General features: G+C 37.6%; 2 protein-coding genes across 8 annotated transcripts in view; one reads left to right on the top strand and one right to left on the bottom strand.

The window, feature by feature from the left end:
- LOC148131960 (vomeronasal type-2 receptor 26-like) overlaps positions 1 to 18,945 on the bottom strand; it is a 55,371-nt gene that overhangs the window by 6,766 nt on the left and 29,660 nt on the right. The gene's annotated exons all lie outside the window — the stretch shown is intronic.
- LOC113432072 (vomeronasal type-2 receptor 26-like) overlaps positions 1 to 18,945 on the top strand; it is a 492,433-nt gene that overhangs the window by 462,544 nt on the left and 10,944 nt on the right. The window contains exons 1-3 of one of the 6 annotated variants that reach the window (XM_087953809.1): positions 9,379 to 10,204; positions 10,903 to 11,191; positions 17,290 to 17,508. In XM_087953809.1, the coding sequence (XP_087809935.1) occupies positions 9,984 to 10,204; positions 10,903 to 11,191; positions 17,290 to 17,508 (729 nt within the window). In that variant the 5' untranslated portion in view covers positions 9,379 to 9,983. Of the gene's footprint in view, positions 1 to 9,378; positions 10,205 to 10,902; positions 11,192 to 16,713; positions 17,509 to 18,945 lie in introns of those variants that run through there. The other 5 variants (XM_087953806.1, XM_087953808.1, XM_087953810.1 and 2 more) reach the window with 5 other exon arrangements.

Here is an 18,945-nt window from a genome sequence, read left to right as displayed (position 1 = left end):
CTTGACTATTCAGCTTGTATTTTATTTTCTGATTTTTTTTTGCCAATATGTAAGACAGAGCATTTATTTGTTGAGATTTGAAGTTGCCATTTGTTTGACCATTCTGATACATAGTCAAGATCTTTTTGTAGGGTAGCAGTATTGTCTGTGGTATTGAACAGCTTTACATCATCAGCGAAAAGAATGCAATTGCTCTTAATATGATCACAGAGGTCATTTATGTAGAGTATGAAGAGAGTTGGTCCTAGAACACTGCCTTGGGGGACACCACTATTGACAGGTACAGAATTTGATAGGACGCTCCCAATTTTGACCATTTGTTGTCTGTTTGCCAGGAATGCTTCTATCCAGTTATTCTGTTGTCCAGAGATACCATAGGATTTTATTTTTAGGAGTAGTTTGTCGTGTACCACTGAATCAAAGGCTTTACAGAAGTCTATGTAGATTGCGTCTATTGCTTTGCCCTGGTCGAGTTGTGTCGTCCATATGTTTTTGCAGTGTAAGAGTTGCAGATTACAGGATAGTTTTTTTCTGAAACCAAATTGTTTGTTGGAGAGTAGGTTGTTTGTCTCTAAGTGGAGGATGATGGATTGGTTAATAATTGATTCCATGACTTTACAGGTGACGCAGCATAAGGAGATTGGTCTGTAATTTTCAACTAGGCTTGGGTCTCCCTTTTTGAAGATGGGGATGACTGTGGCTTGTGACCATAGGTTAGGCAAGGAGCTGGTCCTGAAAGATTTTTCAAAGATTATGCTTAGAGGTTTGGCTATGGCAGTGGATAGCTTTTTAAAGAAGTAGGCACATATTCCATCAGGTCCAATAGATAGAGATGGTTTTAGATTGCGTAGTGCTTTTTCAACATTGTCTTCTGTAAAATCGATATGTATTAGATCATTGTTGTTATCTGTGGTACGGCTAGGAAATACTGGGCATGATCCATTGCTGTTTACAAATACTGAGGTGAAGAATGTGTTAAAGATGTTGGCTTTAGTGGTGTCGTCGTTGCAGTCTTTACCATCAGGTCCTATCAAGGGTGGGATAGACCTTGAGTCTTTTAGTTTGTTGTTTACAAAATTGTAAAAAGCACGGGTGGAAGTGGTGCTTAGAAGGTTTTCCTCTTGTTTAATGTGATAATTGATGCATTCGGTCTTTATCTGGTGGCATAAATTTTTGTATCGGCTTTTGAAATTGGCAACGTGACCAGATTTGTTTTTCCGCCAGAGTGATCTCTTTTTGGATTGAAGTTTCCTTATTGTTATGGGTAATCTGCTTTTTTGTTTTGTTTTGGGAGTTGGTACATATAGTTTGATGACTCTTTTGACTTCAAGTAAAAATATGTTGTAATGGTCTTCAACAGTATTGCATCCAGTGAATAGAGATTGCCAATCAAGGGATGAGAGATCGTTGTCTATAAGATCATAGTTGCCTTTTTTGAAGTTACAATTGGGGATTACATCATTGTGGTGATTTTTGTGTGGGCGTATGTTGAGACAAAAGTCAATCATATTGTGGTCACTGCTGGAAAAGGGTTCTTTAGTTTGTATTCCGTAAATTAAATTCAAACTATTGCAGAAGATGAGATCGAGGCAGTTGTTTAGTCTAGTGTTGTTGGTTACTAGTTGTTCCAGTCCCAGATTTGTAATAGAAGGTTGTGTGTATGATTTTAGTTGTACATTCATTTAGGGTCCAGTCAATATGAGGTAGATTGAAATCACCAAGAAAGATAAAAGGGTATGGGCAGGATGCAGCCCATGTTAGTAATGTTTACATGTTCGATGTCATAATCAGGTGCTCTGTAACATAGTAAGAATCGAATTGTGATATTTAAGGATAGTTCACAGATGATGGTCTCAGGAAGAGCAAGCTCCTGGGTAACTTGGATATTTTTTAGATGTAAGGACTTTTTATAGAAGATAGCAACACCCCCTCCTCTAAGAATTTCATGCCAGATTTGTTGCCACATTTGCCCAGAAACAGAAGTGAGGGGACCTGATGACCCTTTTTCTGGTTGTGCTGTCATATTTGGTGACGTGGGAGTAAGGATAGGATAAATGAAATGTAAATTGAGAAGGAAGTCCATTTAATATGCAAGAGTTTATTTCTGAAGGTAATGTTAGCCTATAAGAATGTTATTACAAGGAACTCTCACTTGAAAAACACTATAGTGATTTTAGCATACTCTTAAAAATATAAGTACTGGTTTATATGACTCTACAGACAAAAATCTAAGCGTGGTGACAAATTCATACTATATATTATAATAAATAACATGTTTGATCTTTTGGAGTAGTGATAATCAACCTGCGATAACTCTACATGTTACTCCCAGTGCCCTTCACCAGTCGTCTGATGTCCTGGTATCCTGGGAATTACAGTTTAGCAACATATGAATGCCACAGGATTCTAATTCCTCTTATGGTGGTGTTTTATTCAAACTACTAGATTAAAACGGTCATCTAAGAATTGGAGAAACAAAAGTATGCTTTTCTTTTAAAGGCTGAGTTGTTACAGAGGTCAGTGTTAGGGATAACATTGTTTTACCCTAACTGTTTTGGGTAAAGATAATAAAATGATGAATCATGGTTTGTCAGATAAAGTGTATGTGACTTTAAGCTAAAGGAATGTAATTAAGGGTGCAGCTGTAAAAGTACTATATAAGCAGCAAGGCACTCTCTGGCTCTTACTGGCTGGCTTATTGAAAACTGCATTCTTGCTGGATCGGGGAGGAGAAGAAGTGTTGGATTACTTTGAAGATATTTCTCAACGGAGAGAAGATAAGTTTTGGACAGATTTATTATATGTGTACTGACATTGGCTATTCAACACGGACTTTGCAAATAGAGTATCCCTGACAAGACTTGACTGAAATTGATATATGACTACTGGACTGTTTACATGACTATGCTATAATTCTTAAATGGAATAAATTATATTTTGATAGCACAAGCGTATCTGTATTTTTACTGCGTGTTAACGAGAAGGCTTATCTCACACATTTACCTGTCTTCCTATCTGACTTCGCTGCACGTTCTGTTTAGTTTGTTTTCCTTAACACCTGTTGGGGAATCCAGGCTAAACACTGGTTATGGGCCCAGAGAGACTTCAAAGTCAGTTTAACTAGGATAAAAACAGGTTTATGTAAAAAGTGAGATTTTGTGTTGTTACACGTTACAGTAAACAGACAGCTGTGTTTTATCAATTATAGTTTTATATCCATATAGTGAAACATGGCACAAGTCAGTCTACAAAGTTTGTCCCTTATATCCAAGCTGGATGGAACAAACTATGTTTCATGGTCTATGAAATGTAGTCTACTTCTACGAAGAGAAGGTCTGTGGAACATAATTGAGAATCCACCAAACGTAGAAGAATGGGATCCTGAAGATGAGGAAGATAGTCTAAAGATAAAAGAATTTAAAGAGAAAAATGAACAAGCATTTTGCATCATAGGATTAACTTTAACTGATCAGCAGCTTATTCATATACGCGGAGAGCAAACTGCTGTTGGGTGTTGGCAAAAGCTGAGGAGGATTTATGTTCGAGATAACGTTGGTGCTCACATAAATCTTACACGGAAGCTTTTCCGGACGTATCTCCAAAAGAATGGTGATATGCTGAGTCATTTGAATACTATGAAAAGCATTTTCCAAGAACTTCATGAGAAGGAATTAATTTTCTCTGAACTACACCAGGTCTACATAATTCTATCTTCATTAGACGAAAGTTTTGATGACTACGTAACTTCCCTTGAAATATTGCCTAAAGAAAGCCTAAATTTAACTGATATCACTGGCAGATTGATTGAAGAGGCCAGAAGAAGGCTTGAAAGAGATCAGTTAAGGAGGGAGCAACCTCAAAAGGAAAGTAATGACTCTCCTACTGCATTCGCAATTAAAAAGTGCTTTAATTGTGGAGGGAGAGGACATTTTGCAAGATTTTGTAAGAAACCAAAACGCAAGAATACAAGCCAGAATGCTGTAAGCCAACAAAGAAGAAATAAGAATTATGAGTTAGCAATGTATAGTAATGGAGTTGTAAAAAATAATTTATGGGTGGTTGACAGTGGTGCGTCCCACTGTATTACAAATGATAACAAAAAATTTGTAAAAATGTCTATGAGTTCACAGCATATCTCATTGGCAAACGGATGGAAACTGAAGGCAAAAGGTCAAGGTATAGCTCATTGTTCTAGTATAAAGGAGAACATAAAAATGTTATATGTACCTCAACTTAAATTTAATTTGCTTTCTGTTAGAATGTTGGTTAGATTAGGATACATAGTTACCTTTAAGGGAGATACTTGTTTAATTGAAAAAGAAGGTAAGAAAATTACTGCAACGTTAAGAGGTGACTTATATGTGTTAAATGATAATGGTTTAGAAGTGGCTAACACAATTTATGAAAATAAGAAACCTCATGATGAATGTATTCACTTGTTACACCGAAGGTTAGGTCATTTAAATTTTAAAATGATTAAGAGAACTGTTCAGCTATCTAAAGGAATTAGCTTGAAACCTTGTAATAAGTATTTGCAATGTTCTGCTTGTAATCAAAACAAAAGCAAAGTTATACCGGCAAATAGAGTTGATGGATTTACTACCAAAGAGCCTTTAGAGGTAGTATTTGCCGATATAATAGGTCCTAAAAAGCCAAGTGTAGGTGGTGCTAAATACATATTAAGCATAATGGACCACTATTCTAGGTATGGTTTCTGTTTTTTAATGAAGAGAAAAACTGAAACGTATACAAATTTCTTTAATTGGTTAAAATTTGCAGAGAGGAAAACTAAAAGGAAATTAGTAACTCTTATAACAGATAATGGTGCGGAATTTACAAATAATAAATTCCAGAATAGACTTAGAATGGCAGGTATTCAACATAAAAAGTCTGCACCATATAGGCCTCAACATAATGCCTTTATAGAGAGACGAGGCCAAACACTGCAATCAATGGGAAGGACAATGTTATCTGATTCTGGATTACCTGACAATTTGTGGGGAGAAGCTATAATGTGTGATAATCACATATTAAACAATGTTGTTAATTCAACAACAGGTGAATTACCATTCACTCTGTGGCATGGTAGGAAACCTGATTTGAGTTACATTCACACATTTGGTGCACCAGCATGGGTGCATATCCCTACACAACTCAGGCACAAAGGACAACATAGAGCAAAAAGATTAATTTTTGTTGGATATCAAGCAAACTATAGATCTTATAGATTCTGGGAACCAGGTACATCTAGAGTATACTGCAGTGCTAGTGCACAATTCCTAGAACATATAGGATGGAATAGATTAGAGCAGGATTCAGATAATGATGTTATTATAGAACACTATAAGAGGCAGAAAGAAAAGACTAGTTATAAAAAAAGTCCAATTAAAGAAGACGTCCATGAAGAGCAAATAGAATCAGATCAAGAGGAAATAATTGATCAAGAAGAGATAGATAGTCAAGAACAAGAAATAAAGGAAAGTCCACCTGTAAGTCCTGTTATACCTAGACGCACAACATGTATAACTAAACCACCTGAAAGATATCAGGCAAGTATTGTTTGCCAAGTAAATAAAGTTCCAACTAGCATAGATGAACTTAAGATGTATCCTGCTAAGGATCAGGAGAATTGGCAAAAGGCAATGGAAAAAGAGTTAAATTCTTTAAAGGAAATGAAGGTTTATGAAGAAACCAAATTACCTCCAGGAAAAAAATCCATTGGGTGCAAATGGATATTCAAAGTAAAGAATGGAAATAATGGGAAAGTAATTTATAAGGCTAGGTTAGTAGCACAAGGATTTAACCAAAATGTATTTGATTATGATGAGGTATTTGCACCAAATCTTAAGGCTACAACTTTAAGAGCCGCTTTAGTATGGGCAGCTAAGAATAATTATATAGTTAACCATTTAGACGTAGAAACTGCATATCTACATGCACCATTGCAGCATACAATATATTTGAAAAAACCAGTTGGTATAAAAGATAATAAAGTAAATAGCAATGATTGTTGGAAACTCAAGAAGAGTTTATATGGATTGAAACAATCTGGCTATGAATGGAACCAATATATTGTGAAAGAATTAAACAATATAGGGTTTAAATCTGGTTTAGCAGATCCATGTATGTTTAAAAGAGAAAATAATGGAACGGTGTCATTATTGTTATTATTTACAGATGATATTGCTTTGATTACTAAGACCAATAATGAAGCTACTGAGATTATTTCATTATTAGCCAAAAGGATAAAATTAAAGCATTTAGGTGAAATTAAAAAGTATCTAGGATTGACAATTAATAAAACCACAAAAGGATTTAAGATATCTCAAGAGGATAAAATTTGCCAATTAATTAAATTGTATAAAATGGAACTTTGTAAGCCTGCAAAGACTCCAATGAGTCAGGAAATTTGCAAAATGGATGCTCAAAGTCCTAAATTTGATAAGACCATATATCAATCTTTGATTGGTAGCTTATCATATATAAGCAATTGGTCAAGGCCAGATATAGCTTATAGTGTTAATCAGCTGGCACGATATAATAATGATCCACATCAATGTCATTGGCAAGCATTAAAGAGAATTTTAAGATATCTTAAAGGAACAATGCACTATGCATTGTATCTAGAGCCAAAGGGTGAATTGAATCTTAGTGCCTATGCAGATGCAAGTTTTGCAACTGACATAAATACTAGAAAATCAACATCTGGGATGGCTATATTACTTGGTAAGACACTAATAGGGTGGAGGTCAATCAGACAACAGCATATTAGCTTGTCAACGATGGAAGCAGAATTTTCATGTCTGTCATTACTATGCACTGACTTAATTCTGTATAAACAGTTATTATTAGACATGGGCATAACTGTTAAAGATTCTATTATTGTATACGAAGACAACCAGGCAGCTATACAGTTAGCTACTAATATTGCTGTAAAGACTAGATCAAAGCATACTGATTTAAGATACTTAAATGTTAGAGAATCTGTTAAAAATGGTCTAATTAAACTTGAGTACTGCATGACGGAAGAAAATATTGCAGACCAGTTTACAAAAGCTCAAGGTGTTGTAAAATTTAAAGAGAGCTGTGACAATTATGATTTGAAAGTGTAAATGGATATATTATTGTAATATTTATTATTATTACCCAAAAGGGGAGAATGTTAGGGATAACATTGTTTTACCCTAACTGTTTTGGGTAAAGATAATAAAATGATGAATCATGGTTTGTCAGATAAAGTGTATGTGACTTTAAGCTAAAGGAATGTAATTAAGGGTGCAGCTGTAAAAGTACTATATAAGCAGCAAGGCACTCTCTGGCTCTTACTGGCTGGCTTATTGAAAACTGCATTCTTGCTGGATCGGGGAGGAGAAGAAGTGTTGGATTACTTTGAAGATATTTCTCAACGGAGAGAAGATAAGTTTTGGACAGATTTATTATATGTGTACTGACATTGGCTATTCAACACGGACTTTGCAAATAGAGTATCCCTGACAAGACTTGACTGAAATTGATATATGACTACTGGACTGTTTACATGACTATGCTATAATTCTTAAATGGAATAAATTATATTTTGATAGCACAAGCGTATCTGTATTTTTACTGCGTGTTAACGAGAAGGCTTATCTCACACATTTACCTGTCTTCCTATCTGACTTCGCTGCACGTTCTGTTTAGTTTGTTTTCCTTAACACCTGTTGGGGAATCCAGGCTTAACAGTCAGTATCCTGTTTGTGGAACTCTTTGCTAAGTGCAACATTCCTAGCATTCCTAAAGCTAGTCTTTAGATCTTCAGCTCTGCTTTTAAGCAGAGAGGAACCTTGTTTAGTACTGAAGCAGTGCAGACTCAGCTTGCCGATGGCAGGAACACAGGTATCTAACTGAATCTGTGATTCTGTGAGCAACTCAATCTGTCTGCCTGCTTTGCCTGATTTTGGGAAAAGTTGCTCTTTTTCTATAAAAAAAATCAATATTTATATAAATATTTATAATATTTACAAACAAGCCATGCCCAGCCAGTCACATGGCCACCTGCCCGAGCCTCGCCTTTCCCTCCCCATAGCTCCTCGTAGCTGCCCGCGCCTCACCTTGCTCTCCCTGTAGCTCCTCATAGCTGCACGGGCCTCGCCCTGCTCTCCCCAGGCCTTGGAAACTGGCAAAAAACACTTGCTAAGCAACTGGCCACTGTTAGGAATGTAAGTCACCTAACAGTTGGGTTGGAAAATATATAAACCAGGATAGACATTTTAATACTGTCTCTTTAAGGGAATGCTAAAATTGTAATTGGGTATGGTTCCTCAAACGCCCATAAGATGGAGCCAGAAAACTGGGTTGTTCTGTCCTGTTGCTGAGAGTGTTGCTGTTCCTTATTGACTGTTGCTGATCACCGTCAGTCTTGGATTTGATGTAAGTCTGTTACGGAACTGTTTATGATACTGGACTTTGTTATTGGATTATCCCTGGACTGAAAACTGACTGCTTTAACCGTGAATGACTTGTACTGTGTTTGGACTTTCCTTAACCGTTTACTGGAAGTAAAAACCTACATTTTTACTATACAGAGTATCTGTGTGCTGGTTTTGTGTTATTCTTCACCATTCTCACTAAGTCTTCCTGTGTGCGCTCATTCTCCTAACGGGGAATTGCCTTAACAGCCACTAAGCAAGGACCTGGCCATTAAGAGAGGACCACTGAAATTTGGTTTGCCAGTCACATGGCCACCTGCCCTGCCCTCCCCAGGGTTCCGCTGGCCTTGGAAACTGGCAAAAAACACTTGCTAAGCAACTGGCCACTAAGCAAGGACCTGGCCATTAAGAGAGGACCACTTAAATTTGGTTTGCCAGTCACATGGCCACCTGCCCTGCCCTCCCCAGGGTTCCCCTGGCCTTGGAAACCGGCAAAAACACTTGCTAAGCAATTGGCCACTAAGCGAGGACCACTAAAATTTGGTTTGCCAGTCTCATGGCCACCTGCCCTGCCCTTTCCAGTGTTCCCCAGCCCTTTGAAAGTGGCAGAAAACACTTGCTAAGCAACTGACCACTTAGCGAGGACCTGGACATTAAGAGAGGACAATTTAAATTTGTTTTGCCAGTCATATGGCCACCTGCCCGGCCCTCTCCAGGGCTCCCCAGGCCTTGGAACTGGCAAAAAATACTTGCTAAGCAACTGGCCACTAAGCAAGGATCTGGCCATTATGTAAGGACCACTTAAATTTGGTTTGCAAGTCACATGGCCACCTTTCCGGGCCTCTCCAGGCAAGTGACCACCTAGCCACTCCCACCCCAGTCACATGGCCACCAAGCCATACCCACAAATTAGGCTGCGCCCACAGAACCGGTTGTTCAGAAATTTGAATCCCACTCCTGGAATGCCACCAACCTGGAATATCACCAAACTCCATAGCTCTGGATGGATGAACTTTCCTAATGGTCTCCGGAGACAAGTTACTACATTGAGAAACAACAAAAGTCACCTGGGTGTTGAACTACCTTCATCCAGCATCACTTTCTGGACAAGACCCGACAGGAAGGCCCACAACCACGACAGAAAAGTGCCCCCAGGGATGGAGCTATGATTTTCTTTTTTGCAGCTACTCCTCTGGAAATGGAGCTCTGGAGAAGTTTGGGCTCCCCAGAGGAGAAGTTGCTTCTCTGTGTACTTTTCAAAATTCTGGCCTCTTAGATCTCACCTGCTACTTCTCCAGTGATTGTCTTTGAGATAAACATCAGACAGAATCAACATCTTGCATCAGGAAAGAATAAATGCCTCAGTCACACACATTGTGGCACAAGTTTGGGGACAGGTAGGGACTGTGCTATTGAATGTACTTTCTGTCTTTTCCAGGTGAAGCTTGGTTTGTCTCTGTCTGATTCATGAAAGCTTGTAGAATTTCCAAATTGGGAAGGTGCTTTGAATTCATCTAACTCTTCTTCTTGTTCTTCCTTAGAAACAAGAACTGGATAGATTCAGACCTATGAATTATGGATCTTCTGCTTCCATTTCTGTTCCTTTTATCCCAGCCAGTTTCTGGGAGGCTTGGAATGAAGAAGTGCCCATTGAGTCTGAAGCCCCCAGGTAGTGAAAAACCATGGAGCTATTACAGGCCAGGAGACTATCTCATTAGTATGATCATCACTGGAACAAAAATAGTGCGTACAACAATGATGTCTTTCAACAGGGATCCTAATGGTCAGTTTGACATGTAAGTCATTCAGGGTGGTGATGTAACACTAACCCTCTATTTGCTCTTCTAACATTTTCATTCTTTTCTTCTTATTTCACTTATTGCCTGTATCGTAGGATCTGTCTAATTTCTTGAACTGTTTTGATTTCCATTGTTCCTCTCTTTTGACTTATTTTGCCTTATTTTGTAGAAAAGCTCGAATCCAGAAATGGGGCAGGAAAAAAATATCTAAAAAAGGGCAGAATCTTTCCTGGTCCTATCATGAGTTATTGCTTGAATACCAACTATAGTTTAAAGTAGTTAGTGAATGAGGTGTAGTTGCCTCTGCCCAGCCCATTTATATATTTTTACAACTACTCTTTCCTGGTTAATACCTGATCCTTGTAGGAACAGAGAGTGACTTGATTTTAGAACTGCTTTTCATTTATGAAACAACCTCTTCCTATAACAATGATTGTATTTTAATGACTGAATGATTTTGAATCCTGGTTACTTGGCAATTGAAAATTAGTGCTGTTACAAATAGCAATAGCACTTAGACTATATACTGCTTTACAGTGCTTTACAGCCCTCTCTAAGCAGTTTACAGAGTCAGCATATTGCCCCCAACAATTTGAGTCCTCATCACTGATCAGAAGGTAAAGAGGGTTAAATTGAAATGGTATTTTGCTTTTGATTGTAATGATGATGATGATAACATAAACATTTTATGTTAGTTTACCTATTGAAAAGTTTAGAGTACTACGCTACGTTTTTAATATTCAATTGGTCAACAAGACTCCTGGGCTTCTGAAAAATCTCACACTTGGCTACAACATCCATGATAATTATTTGAACAGACTTCTGACTTCAGATGCCTTGCTAGATATGTTCTCAACGGGAGAAGCCAATGTTCCAAACTACAGCTGTGGAAGGAAGGACCACCTTTTGGCTCTTGTTGATGCAGCTAACGATGACATCTCCATCCAGATGTCAACATTAGTAGGCACCTACAAAGTCCCTCAGGTTTGTGTGCATGTGTTTCTGTACAGTTAATTTGAATGGGGTGGTAAGTTGGCATGTGATAGATCCATCCATATCTTCACTTTGAAATTGAAGAACTGCTTTTCAATGTGGCCATTCTAGGTAAAATGGTTAGGAATTGGGATCTACAGTGTTTTAGAGGCAAAGATCAAAACAGTGATATCCTCTCATGACATCCTCATCATTGCTTTGGGTCTTCTGTTTCATGCTTGGGAAGGTGAGGAGAGACAAACAAAGGATCTTCTTTAAAAAGGAAGGTATAGCAGAGATGGGAAATCATCCTTTGAATATAATGTTAACAAAAATAATGATATTTTCAATGGTAAACATTTTAGCCCACATGGTCACTATTTTTTATCCTTAAAGTTCATCATAAATGGCTTGAAGAGCAATAAAGACCCTTGAGAAGATTTCTCTACCAGATAAAATATTCAAAAATATATCCCTAATGGTGGTGTGTTCTCTATTAGCAGGTTCATCTACACATACCAATACGTAATTCCAATACATATTAAAACAGAATAAAACATAATTTACAGGCCTCTTGGTCGATGAGATATTGTTGCTCAAATACTGTATATGCTAGGATCCTCTTGATTAGAGCTGAAAGTGGAGAGATGCACAAATTATTTCTTGTTGAAGAACAAGGAGACTTTAGACAGAGTTTTGGTTGACCAAGAGCAGTTAGTGTGTAGTCCTCAAAGAAACTAAAAAAAAGGAAGCATGCAATGTGGTATTCAAGATTCTGTCTTAGGCCCAGTGCTTTGTTATTGGTATTACATTTATGGAATATAATAAGACTCCCCAAATTCTGTCTATTGGAAGAGACAAAATTTCAGTTAAAGACTTCTTGAATTACACAACTGACAAAATATATTTGTGTCGTGCCCCTGTCGGAATCTGATTGGGAGGGGGAGGCCGAGCAGCTGACAGGGCATGGGAGTGTGGCTCCGTTGGCTGTGGAAGAAACTGGGGAACGTCACGGTCCAGCTGGGCAGAGCAGGGGAGAAGTAGAGCAAGGGAGAGCGAATTCATAGGAAGACCCAGGCCCACCCCCTCTTCATCCTAGGGCATGCAGGGAGGAATGGAGAAGGGAGCAACATGGGTTGCATGGCTTATGGGGGAGGAAAGGACCCTGATTCCCTTCATTAGTTGCATCTGGGAACACAATGTTTAGAAAGGGAAGCTGCACACAGCAACTTGTTGGGAGAAAATCGTGAATTATTTGGTATCGTCGAGGCTTATCTGTGTTCCTGGCATCTTCCCAACTGTGTTTGCTTTCAAGTCTGCAATTCCTTCTCCTGCCCTGTCAAGTCAATTACTGCAGCATGGTTTGTTTGGATTTTTAGTTACAGTTTGTATGTACTTTGTTTTTGGAATAAATTTCCTCCACTTAAAGACTGTTCCTGGGAGAGTTTTTCTCCAGCTAAAGGTAACCTGCACTTTGGGGGGAAAGTTGGAGATAATAAAGGGACTCTTCTTGCTTATTTGAATGTGTAGCCTTTGTGCCACACCCTGAGTCATCACAATTAGGAGATGTGGTCTTCTGATCTCTTGTGCTACAGGAGAACAAGCTAAAAAGATTGCTGCAGAATGAATTCAGATCTTGAAGCAAAAAAAAAAAAAAAAAAAACGGCCGTGATCGGTAAGGATGGCACACTGAAATGGATGAGCCATTATAAATGTATTTCCAAATTGGCGATTATTTCAGTGTGGAAATATCTTAAGGCATTTCAGCAGCTTGACAGAATGGTTAAATATGGAAGATTTAACCAAGACCCCTATAATAAACATACTTGTATTTGTCAGAATCCAGAGATAGACAAAACAGATCTATTATGTGAGGGAGATGGGTGCTTAAGAGGTTTGATATATAAATAAATACGATAAATATTTGAATGTCGATGGCATAAGAAAGATATTGACCTTTTTCTTATACAAAGAAGGACTAGGGGAGACATAATAGCGGTCTTCCAGTATCAAAGGGGTTGCCATAAAGAAAAGGGAATTGACCTATTTTCCAAAGTATCTGAAGGCAGGACAAGAAGCAACAGATGGAAACTCATTAAGGAGAGAAGCATTCTGGAAATAAACAGAAATTTCCTAACAGTTAGAATCATTAATCAGTGGAATGGTTTGCCTTGAGAAGTTATGAATGCTCCAACGTAGGAAGTTTGTAAGAAAATGTATGACAAAAGTACAATCATTTGCCTGAAATGGTAAAGGGTTTCCTGCCACAGCAGGGTGTTGGATTAGAGCTCCAAGGTCCTTCCAATTTTGTTATTTTTTTGTTATATATATATATATATGTATATGTATATTATTATATATGTATGTATGTATGTATGTATGTATGTATGTATGTATGTATGTATTTGTTTTCATAGATTTTCACGGGTACATGTATGTAGGTCTAGGTGTCTTCGGGTCTTTTCCCATGTAAGATTGATATTATCTTGGCGACGTTTCAGCGAGGTCCCACTCGCCATCCTCAGGCTGGTGCTTTCAGCTTCGTGCCAGTGCAAGCAGTGTGTGATCAGAGCTGCCGTCTCTCTTTAAACACTGGTGGTGGGGGCTGGTTTCCTGGGTTAGTTGGCTGCACTGCTGCCTCTTGATTGGTTGATGGAGTTGATGTTGGTATAATGGGCTGTGTGATGGCCTTGTGAGTTTTGTTGTCCTGATATCCTGGATCTTGTGCTGTAATCTCCTGGGTCATTTGTTTTGTAGTTATCTTTTTTCCATTAGCCTCTTGTGTTTTAACGGCTTGGGTAATGGGTTGTGTGATGGGCTTGCGAGTTCTTTTGTTGTGGTATCCTGGGTCCTGCGTTGTAATCTCCTGGGTTGTTTGTGTTTTGATCTCTTTTCCATTAGCCTCCTGTGTAGTAACGGCTTGGGTAATGGGTTGTGTGATGACCTTGTAAGATTTATTGCTGTGGTATCCTTGATCTTGTGCTGTTATATCCGGGGTCATTTGCTATGTTGCAACTTCTTGAGTTCTTGTGGTGTAATTTCCTGAGTTTTCTGATGTGATGTCCTGAGCAGGTGGCTGTGATGTAGCATTCTGTGTTTTGGTCTGGCTTCGAGTTTGGGCTCTTTCTTCTAGGAATGTTAAGTTAATTTATGTCTAGTCTTCATTCTTTCTGTCTTAATTTTCTCATTCTTTAGATCCTTTTGAAGTCTGTGTTCTAGTTCTTTAATTTTCATCTGTAGTTCATTTTGTTGTTTCTTTTCTATCTTTTTTTTTCTAATAGCATAAGCTATTGATACCTTTCTCATAAAAACTTTTGCTGTATCCCATAAATTCTGCAAATTAGTGTGGTCCTTTAAATTTACACTGAAAAATATTTCCAATTCATTTTTCATTTTATGTATAAAGTCTTTTTCTTTTAGGACTTGTGTATTTAGCGTCGATCTCATTTTCTGTTTCCTTTGTCCTTTCCAGGTAATTTTTAACATGTTGTGGTCTGCCCATATATTGGGCATTATTTCTACTTTGTATTTCATTTCCAATTGTCTTATTTGTCCACACCATATCAATTTGGGACCATGAATGGTGGGGATTTGAATAGAATGCATAATCTTTTTCATTTGGGTGTCTTTTCCGCCATATATCCTCTAGGTTAGTTTTTTGTACTGTCAGAGAATGGTTTTGGTGGATAGCTCTTCTTTTTTCTATTTCTTTTTTGCTCTTTGCCAATATAATCTTTTTCACTATCAACTATGGCATTAAAGTCTCCAACCAAGAATATATTAGCCTGTCCTCTCTCCACTATTTTATCATATAATTTTTGATAGAATGTTTTTTGATTCACATTCAGTGCATATATTCGCACTAACAATATTTGTTTTTGCAATATCTCCAATTGTACCATTAAGATTCTGCCCTGTTCTTCCGCATAAATTTTTTTCATTCATCCCTTTTTAATATACATGGCCTCCCCTCTTTTCTTTTTATTTGCCAGTGCTATGTACAATTCTCCTAATTTGGGGAATTCCAAATATTTACTCTGATTTTTTTGGATATGCACTTCTTGAAGGCATATCTTGAAAATCAAATCAAGAATTAAAAGAACAAGGAATTACAATTGATTGGTGGCTATATCTCTAAGTTCAAAACAGAAAGAAAACAGATTCAGAAGAATTTGAGTTTGATATGGGACAAAATCTATTGGATAAAATATTAATTGGACCAGAGCAAAATTTTATATCCAAAGCTTACAGATACTTGCTAGATTTGAGAATGGAAGAAGAAAGATTAAAAAATATGATGATAGCATGGGCACGTAATTTTGGTTATAATATAAATTTAGACAAGTGGGAAAAATTATGGAGTATAAATTAAAAATTAAAAATGGCCACAACTTACAAGGAAAATTTATATAAAATGTTCTATCGGTGGCACTTAGCCCTGACAAGATTAGCAAAGATATATCTGAACGCCAATCCAAAATGTTGGAAATGCCAACGAGTTGATGGTACCTACTATCACATGTGGTGGCAATGCCCTCTGAGCAGGACCTATTGAAATAAAATTAGGAAGTGGACACAAGAAATTATTGGATGCTAAATTGAATTCAAACCAGAAATATATTTACTTGGGATTATTCAAAAACAATACCCGAAAAAGATTAACTATTTAATTTTACACATGTTGACAGTGGCCAGAAAGAGCTTACGCGCAAATGTGGAAAGAGCAGAGGATTCCTAACTGAAGAGTTAATTATACAAAAAAAAGCAGACTGTGCTGAGATGGACATGCTTACACTTAAAATGAGAGAGAAAGAAGAATCAGAATACTACTCGATTTGGCATAGATGGTACATGTGGCTAGAAAAAGAGAGATAAGAATTAGAAAAGAGATATTTAAATAAGAATTCTCAAGAAAGTGATACACAGATATAATAGGATAGACAGAAGGATCAAAGATGTATAATAATAAGTGTAATATATGTATTAAGGATAGGTATGAAAAGATGTTAAAAGAATAAGACAATATTAAAGATGTGAAATAATAACAGTAATATAAAGACAATATGTATTGATGATTAATGATAAAGAAACATAATGTAGACTAAGATAGATATGAATAGATGTTAAAGTATTAGACAATATTATATGTGGATGTCAATGTTGTTGAAAAAGTAACTAAGATTTGTACTGGTGGAAAATAATAAAAAAAAATTGGAGAAAAAAAAGAAATATTTTATGAGTTGACACTCTTTTTAATTTATTTTCTTTGCTACTATTATTATATACAATCTTGTTAATGTTATGTCTTATTGACATTATGTTTTTTCTTCATCTGTTTTAATGGCTATTATTGATTAGTCATTAATTAATAACTAATCAACAATAAACTATTTGGTTTAGGTTTAAAGAAATCCAATTTAGTTATGATAAACAATAAACAAATTAATCAAAACTAAATTGGATTTCTTTAAAGCTAATATTTTGGAATTGATCTGACTCCAAATATAACACAATATTCTTCATTGCTCTTTCAGATCAGTTTTGAATTATTTTCAGAGTCACTGCATGATAAAAGTCAATTGCCCTTTTATCACCGGCTTTTACCCCCAAAAGGCATCCTCTACCCAGCAATTGTCCAACTGCTCCTCCATTTCAGATGGACCTTGATTGGTCTTTTTGCTTCAGACACAGAAAATGGAGATAATTTCATGAGGACTTTGACTCCTTTGCTTGTCAAGAATGGAATCTGTGTGGCTCTGTCACAGCAATTCTCAACAACTGGAAAAACAGGACACATCAGGGATGGCCTCTCTAAATGGACACAAGTTAATGTCTTTCTTCACCACATAGAACATGGTGCTATTTTGGACAGAATTCTTCCTTTCCATTTAATATTTAGGCCTTTGCCAGGACCCATTGAAGGGAAAGTCTGGATCACAACACTCGTTGGAGTACATCCACTGGAAAATGGTGTACATCTCAAATATATTAATAGTATCTGGACTGTTTATTTAGAGGAAAGAAAACATCGTTCAAAGGATGCCTTTGAACTCAATTTCTATGTGAAACCACCCTTGGGAGACGAGTCATTTCTTTGTTTTTTTTCAAAGCACATCTTTTCTGTCAAAGGCCGGAAAAGATGCATTGAGAAAGCACCACTGGACACCCAAAAGAAAAATAACATGATTGAAATGCGGAACTTCCACCGTTATTACAGTGCCATTAATGCTCTGGCCCATGCCTTGAATGCTGCATATTCCTCCAGTTCCAGGAGGAGAAAGAAGAAGGGGAAAGAAATGTTGGAGGCTCCAAGACTGCAGTCGTGGGAGGTAAGGGGACCCGACAAGGATCCATTCTACATTTCCTTTGAAGAGGGGAACTACATCAGTCTAGTTGTGCTTGTTGTTGTTAGTGATGTCCGACCCATTGTGACCCCATGGACAATGTTCCTCCCGGCCTTCCTGTCCTCTACCATCCCCTGGAGTCCATTTAAGCTCACGCTGACTTCTTCAGTGACTCCATCCAGCCACCTCATTCTCTGCTGTCCTCTTCTTCTTTTTCCCTCAATCATTCATTGCATTAGTCTCTTCTCCAGTGTGTCCAATTGTGCTTCAGAATGCCAAAAGGTTTGGCCAATCTAATCGCTTAGACTAGGGGTCTCCAAACTTGACAGCTTCAAGACTTGTGGACTTCAACTCCCAGAATTTCTCCTCCATTCATGTTAGCTCTGGAATTCTGGGAGTTAAAGTCCACAAGTCTTAATCTTTCCAAGTTTAAAGACCCTTGGCTTAGATGATAATGTTCACAAGAACAAGAACTATGACAGATTTGTTTGATAATAAACACTGCTAATATTTTAAAGGTGTGCATTTTTAGATATGTTCCTGTACATATGGGTTCACGATTAGCATTATAGAATTTTACTTTCAATACTTTTGAAGGAATCTTCAGCTCAACCTAGCTCAGCCTCTCATCTTTGCAGGAATCCCAGTCAAAGCTTCTCTGACTGATGGCTACTCAGTCTTTGGATAAAGACAATCAGTGAAGAGGAGACTGAACTTTTCTGGTTCTCTGGCTCACCGCTAAAACTCTCACTTTTTGAAGAACCTTTTTTTCCTCTTATTTAGTCAGAATCTCCTCTCTTGTAACTGAATTCATTTTTCCATGTCTGACACTCAGGAATAACAGTAGATCTTAGCTTCTCTGTAATGTTTTTCAGTTATTTGATGGTTGCTTTATCCTCCTTTCTGCAGCTAATAGCAATAGTACTTAGATTTATATACCACTTCACAATGCTTTTACAGCCCTCTCTAAGTGGTTTACAGAGTCAGCATCTTTCTCCCCAAAATCTGGGTCCTCCTTTTACTGACCTCAGAAGGATGGAAGAGTGAGTCACCTTGAGCTGGTGACACCTGAATTGTTGGCAGCTGGTGATCAGCAGAAGTAGCCTGCAGTACTGCAATCTCACTACTGCATCATGGTGGCTCCGAGATTGTATTAGTTGAAACAGGTGTTCCCAGACTCCTGATTTTCTGCTCCAATGGACTAAGGTGGCTCTTCTCCTTGAGGTCTTTCCTCAAGGTTAAAGGCAGCTCCTTTTGTCAGAGTTTGGCGATTGCCCTTATTAAATCATGAGCCTAAAGCCAAGCTTCAAAAAAACCCTCAAAAGATTTATTAGGAGCAACATGCTGGCATTAATCTACATGAAGCCAACTCGGGCACATATAATTCACAGTCACTCTGTTTCCCCCCTCCCACCCTCGGGT

Source organism: Notechis scutatus, chromosome 2, assembly GCF_049901735.1.
Source record: "Notechis scutatus isolate UNSWTSFEM ecotype Mainland chromosome 2, rNotScu1.2, whole genome shotgun sequence".
NCBI classification, from domain to species: Eukaryota; Metazoa; Chordata; class Lepidosauria; order Squamata; family Elapidae; genus Notechis; species Notechis scutatus.
Note: the sequence above shows the minus strand (reverse complement) of the source record. Positions and strands in the feature narration are given on the sequence as shown.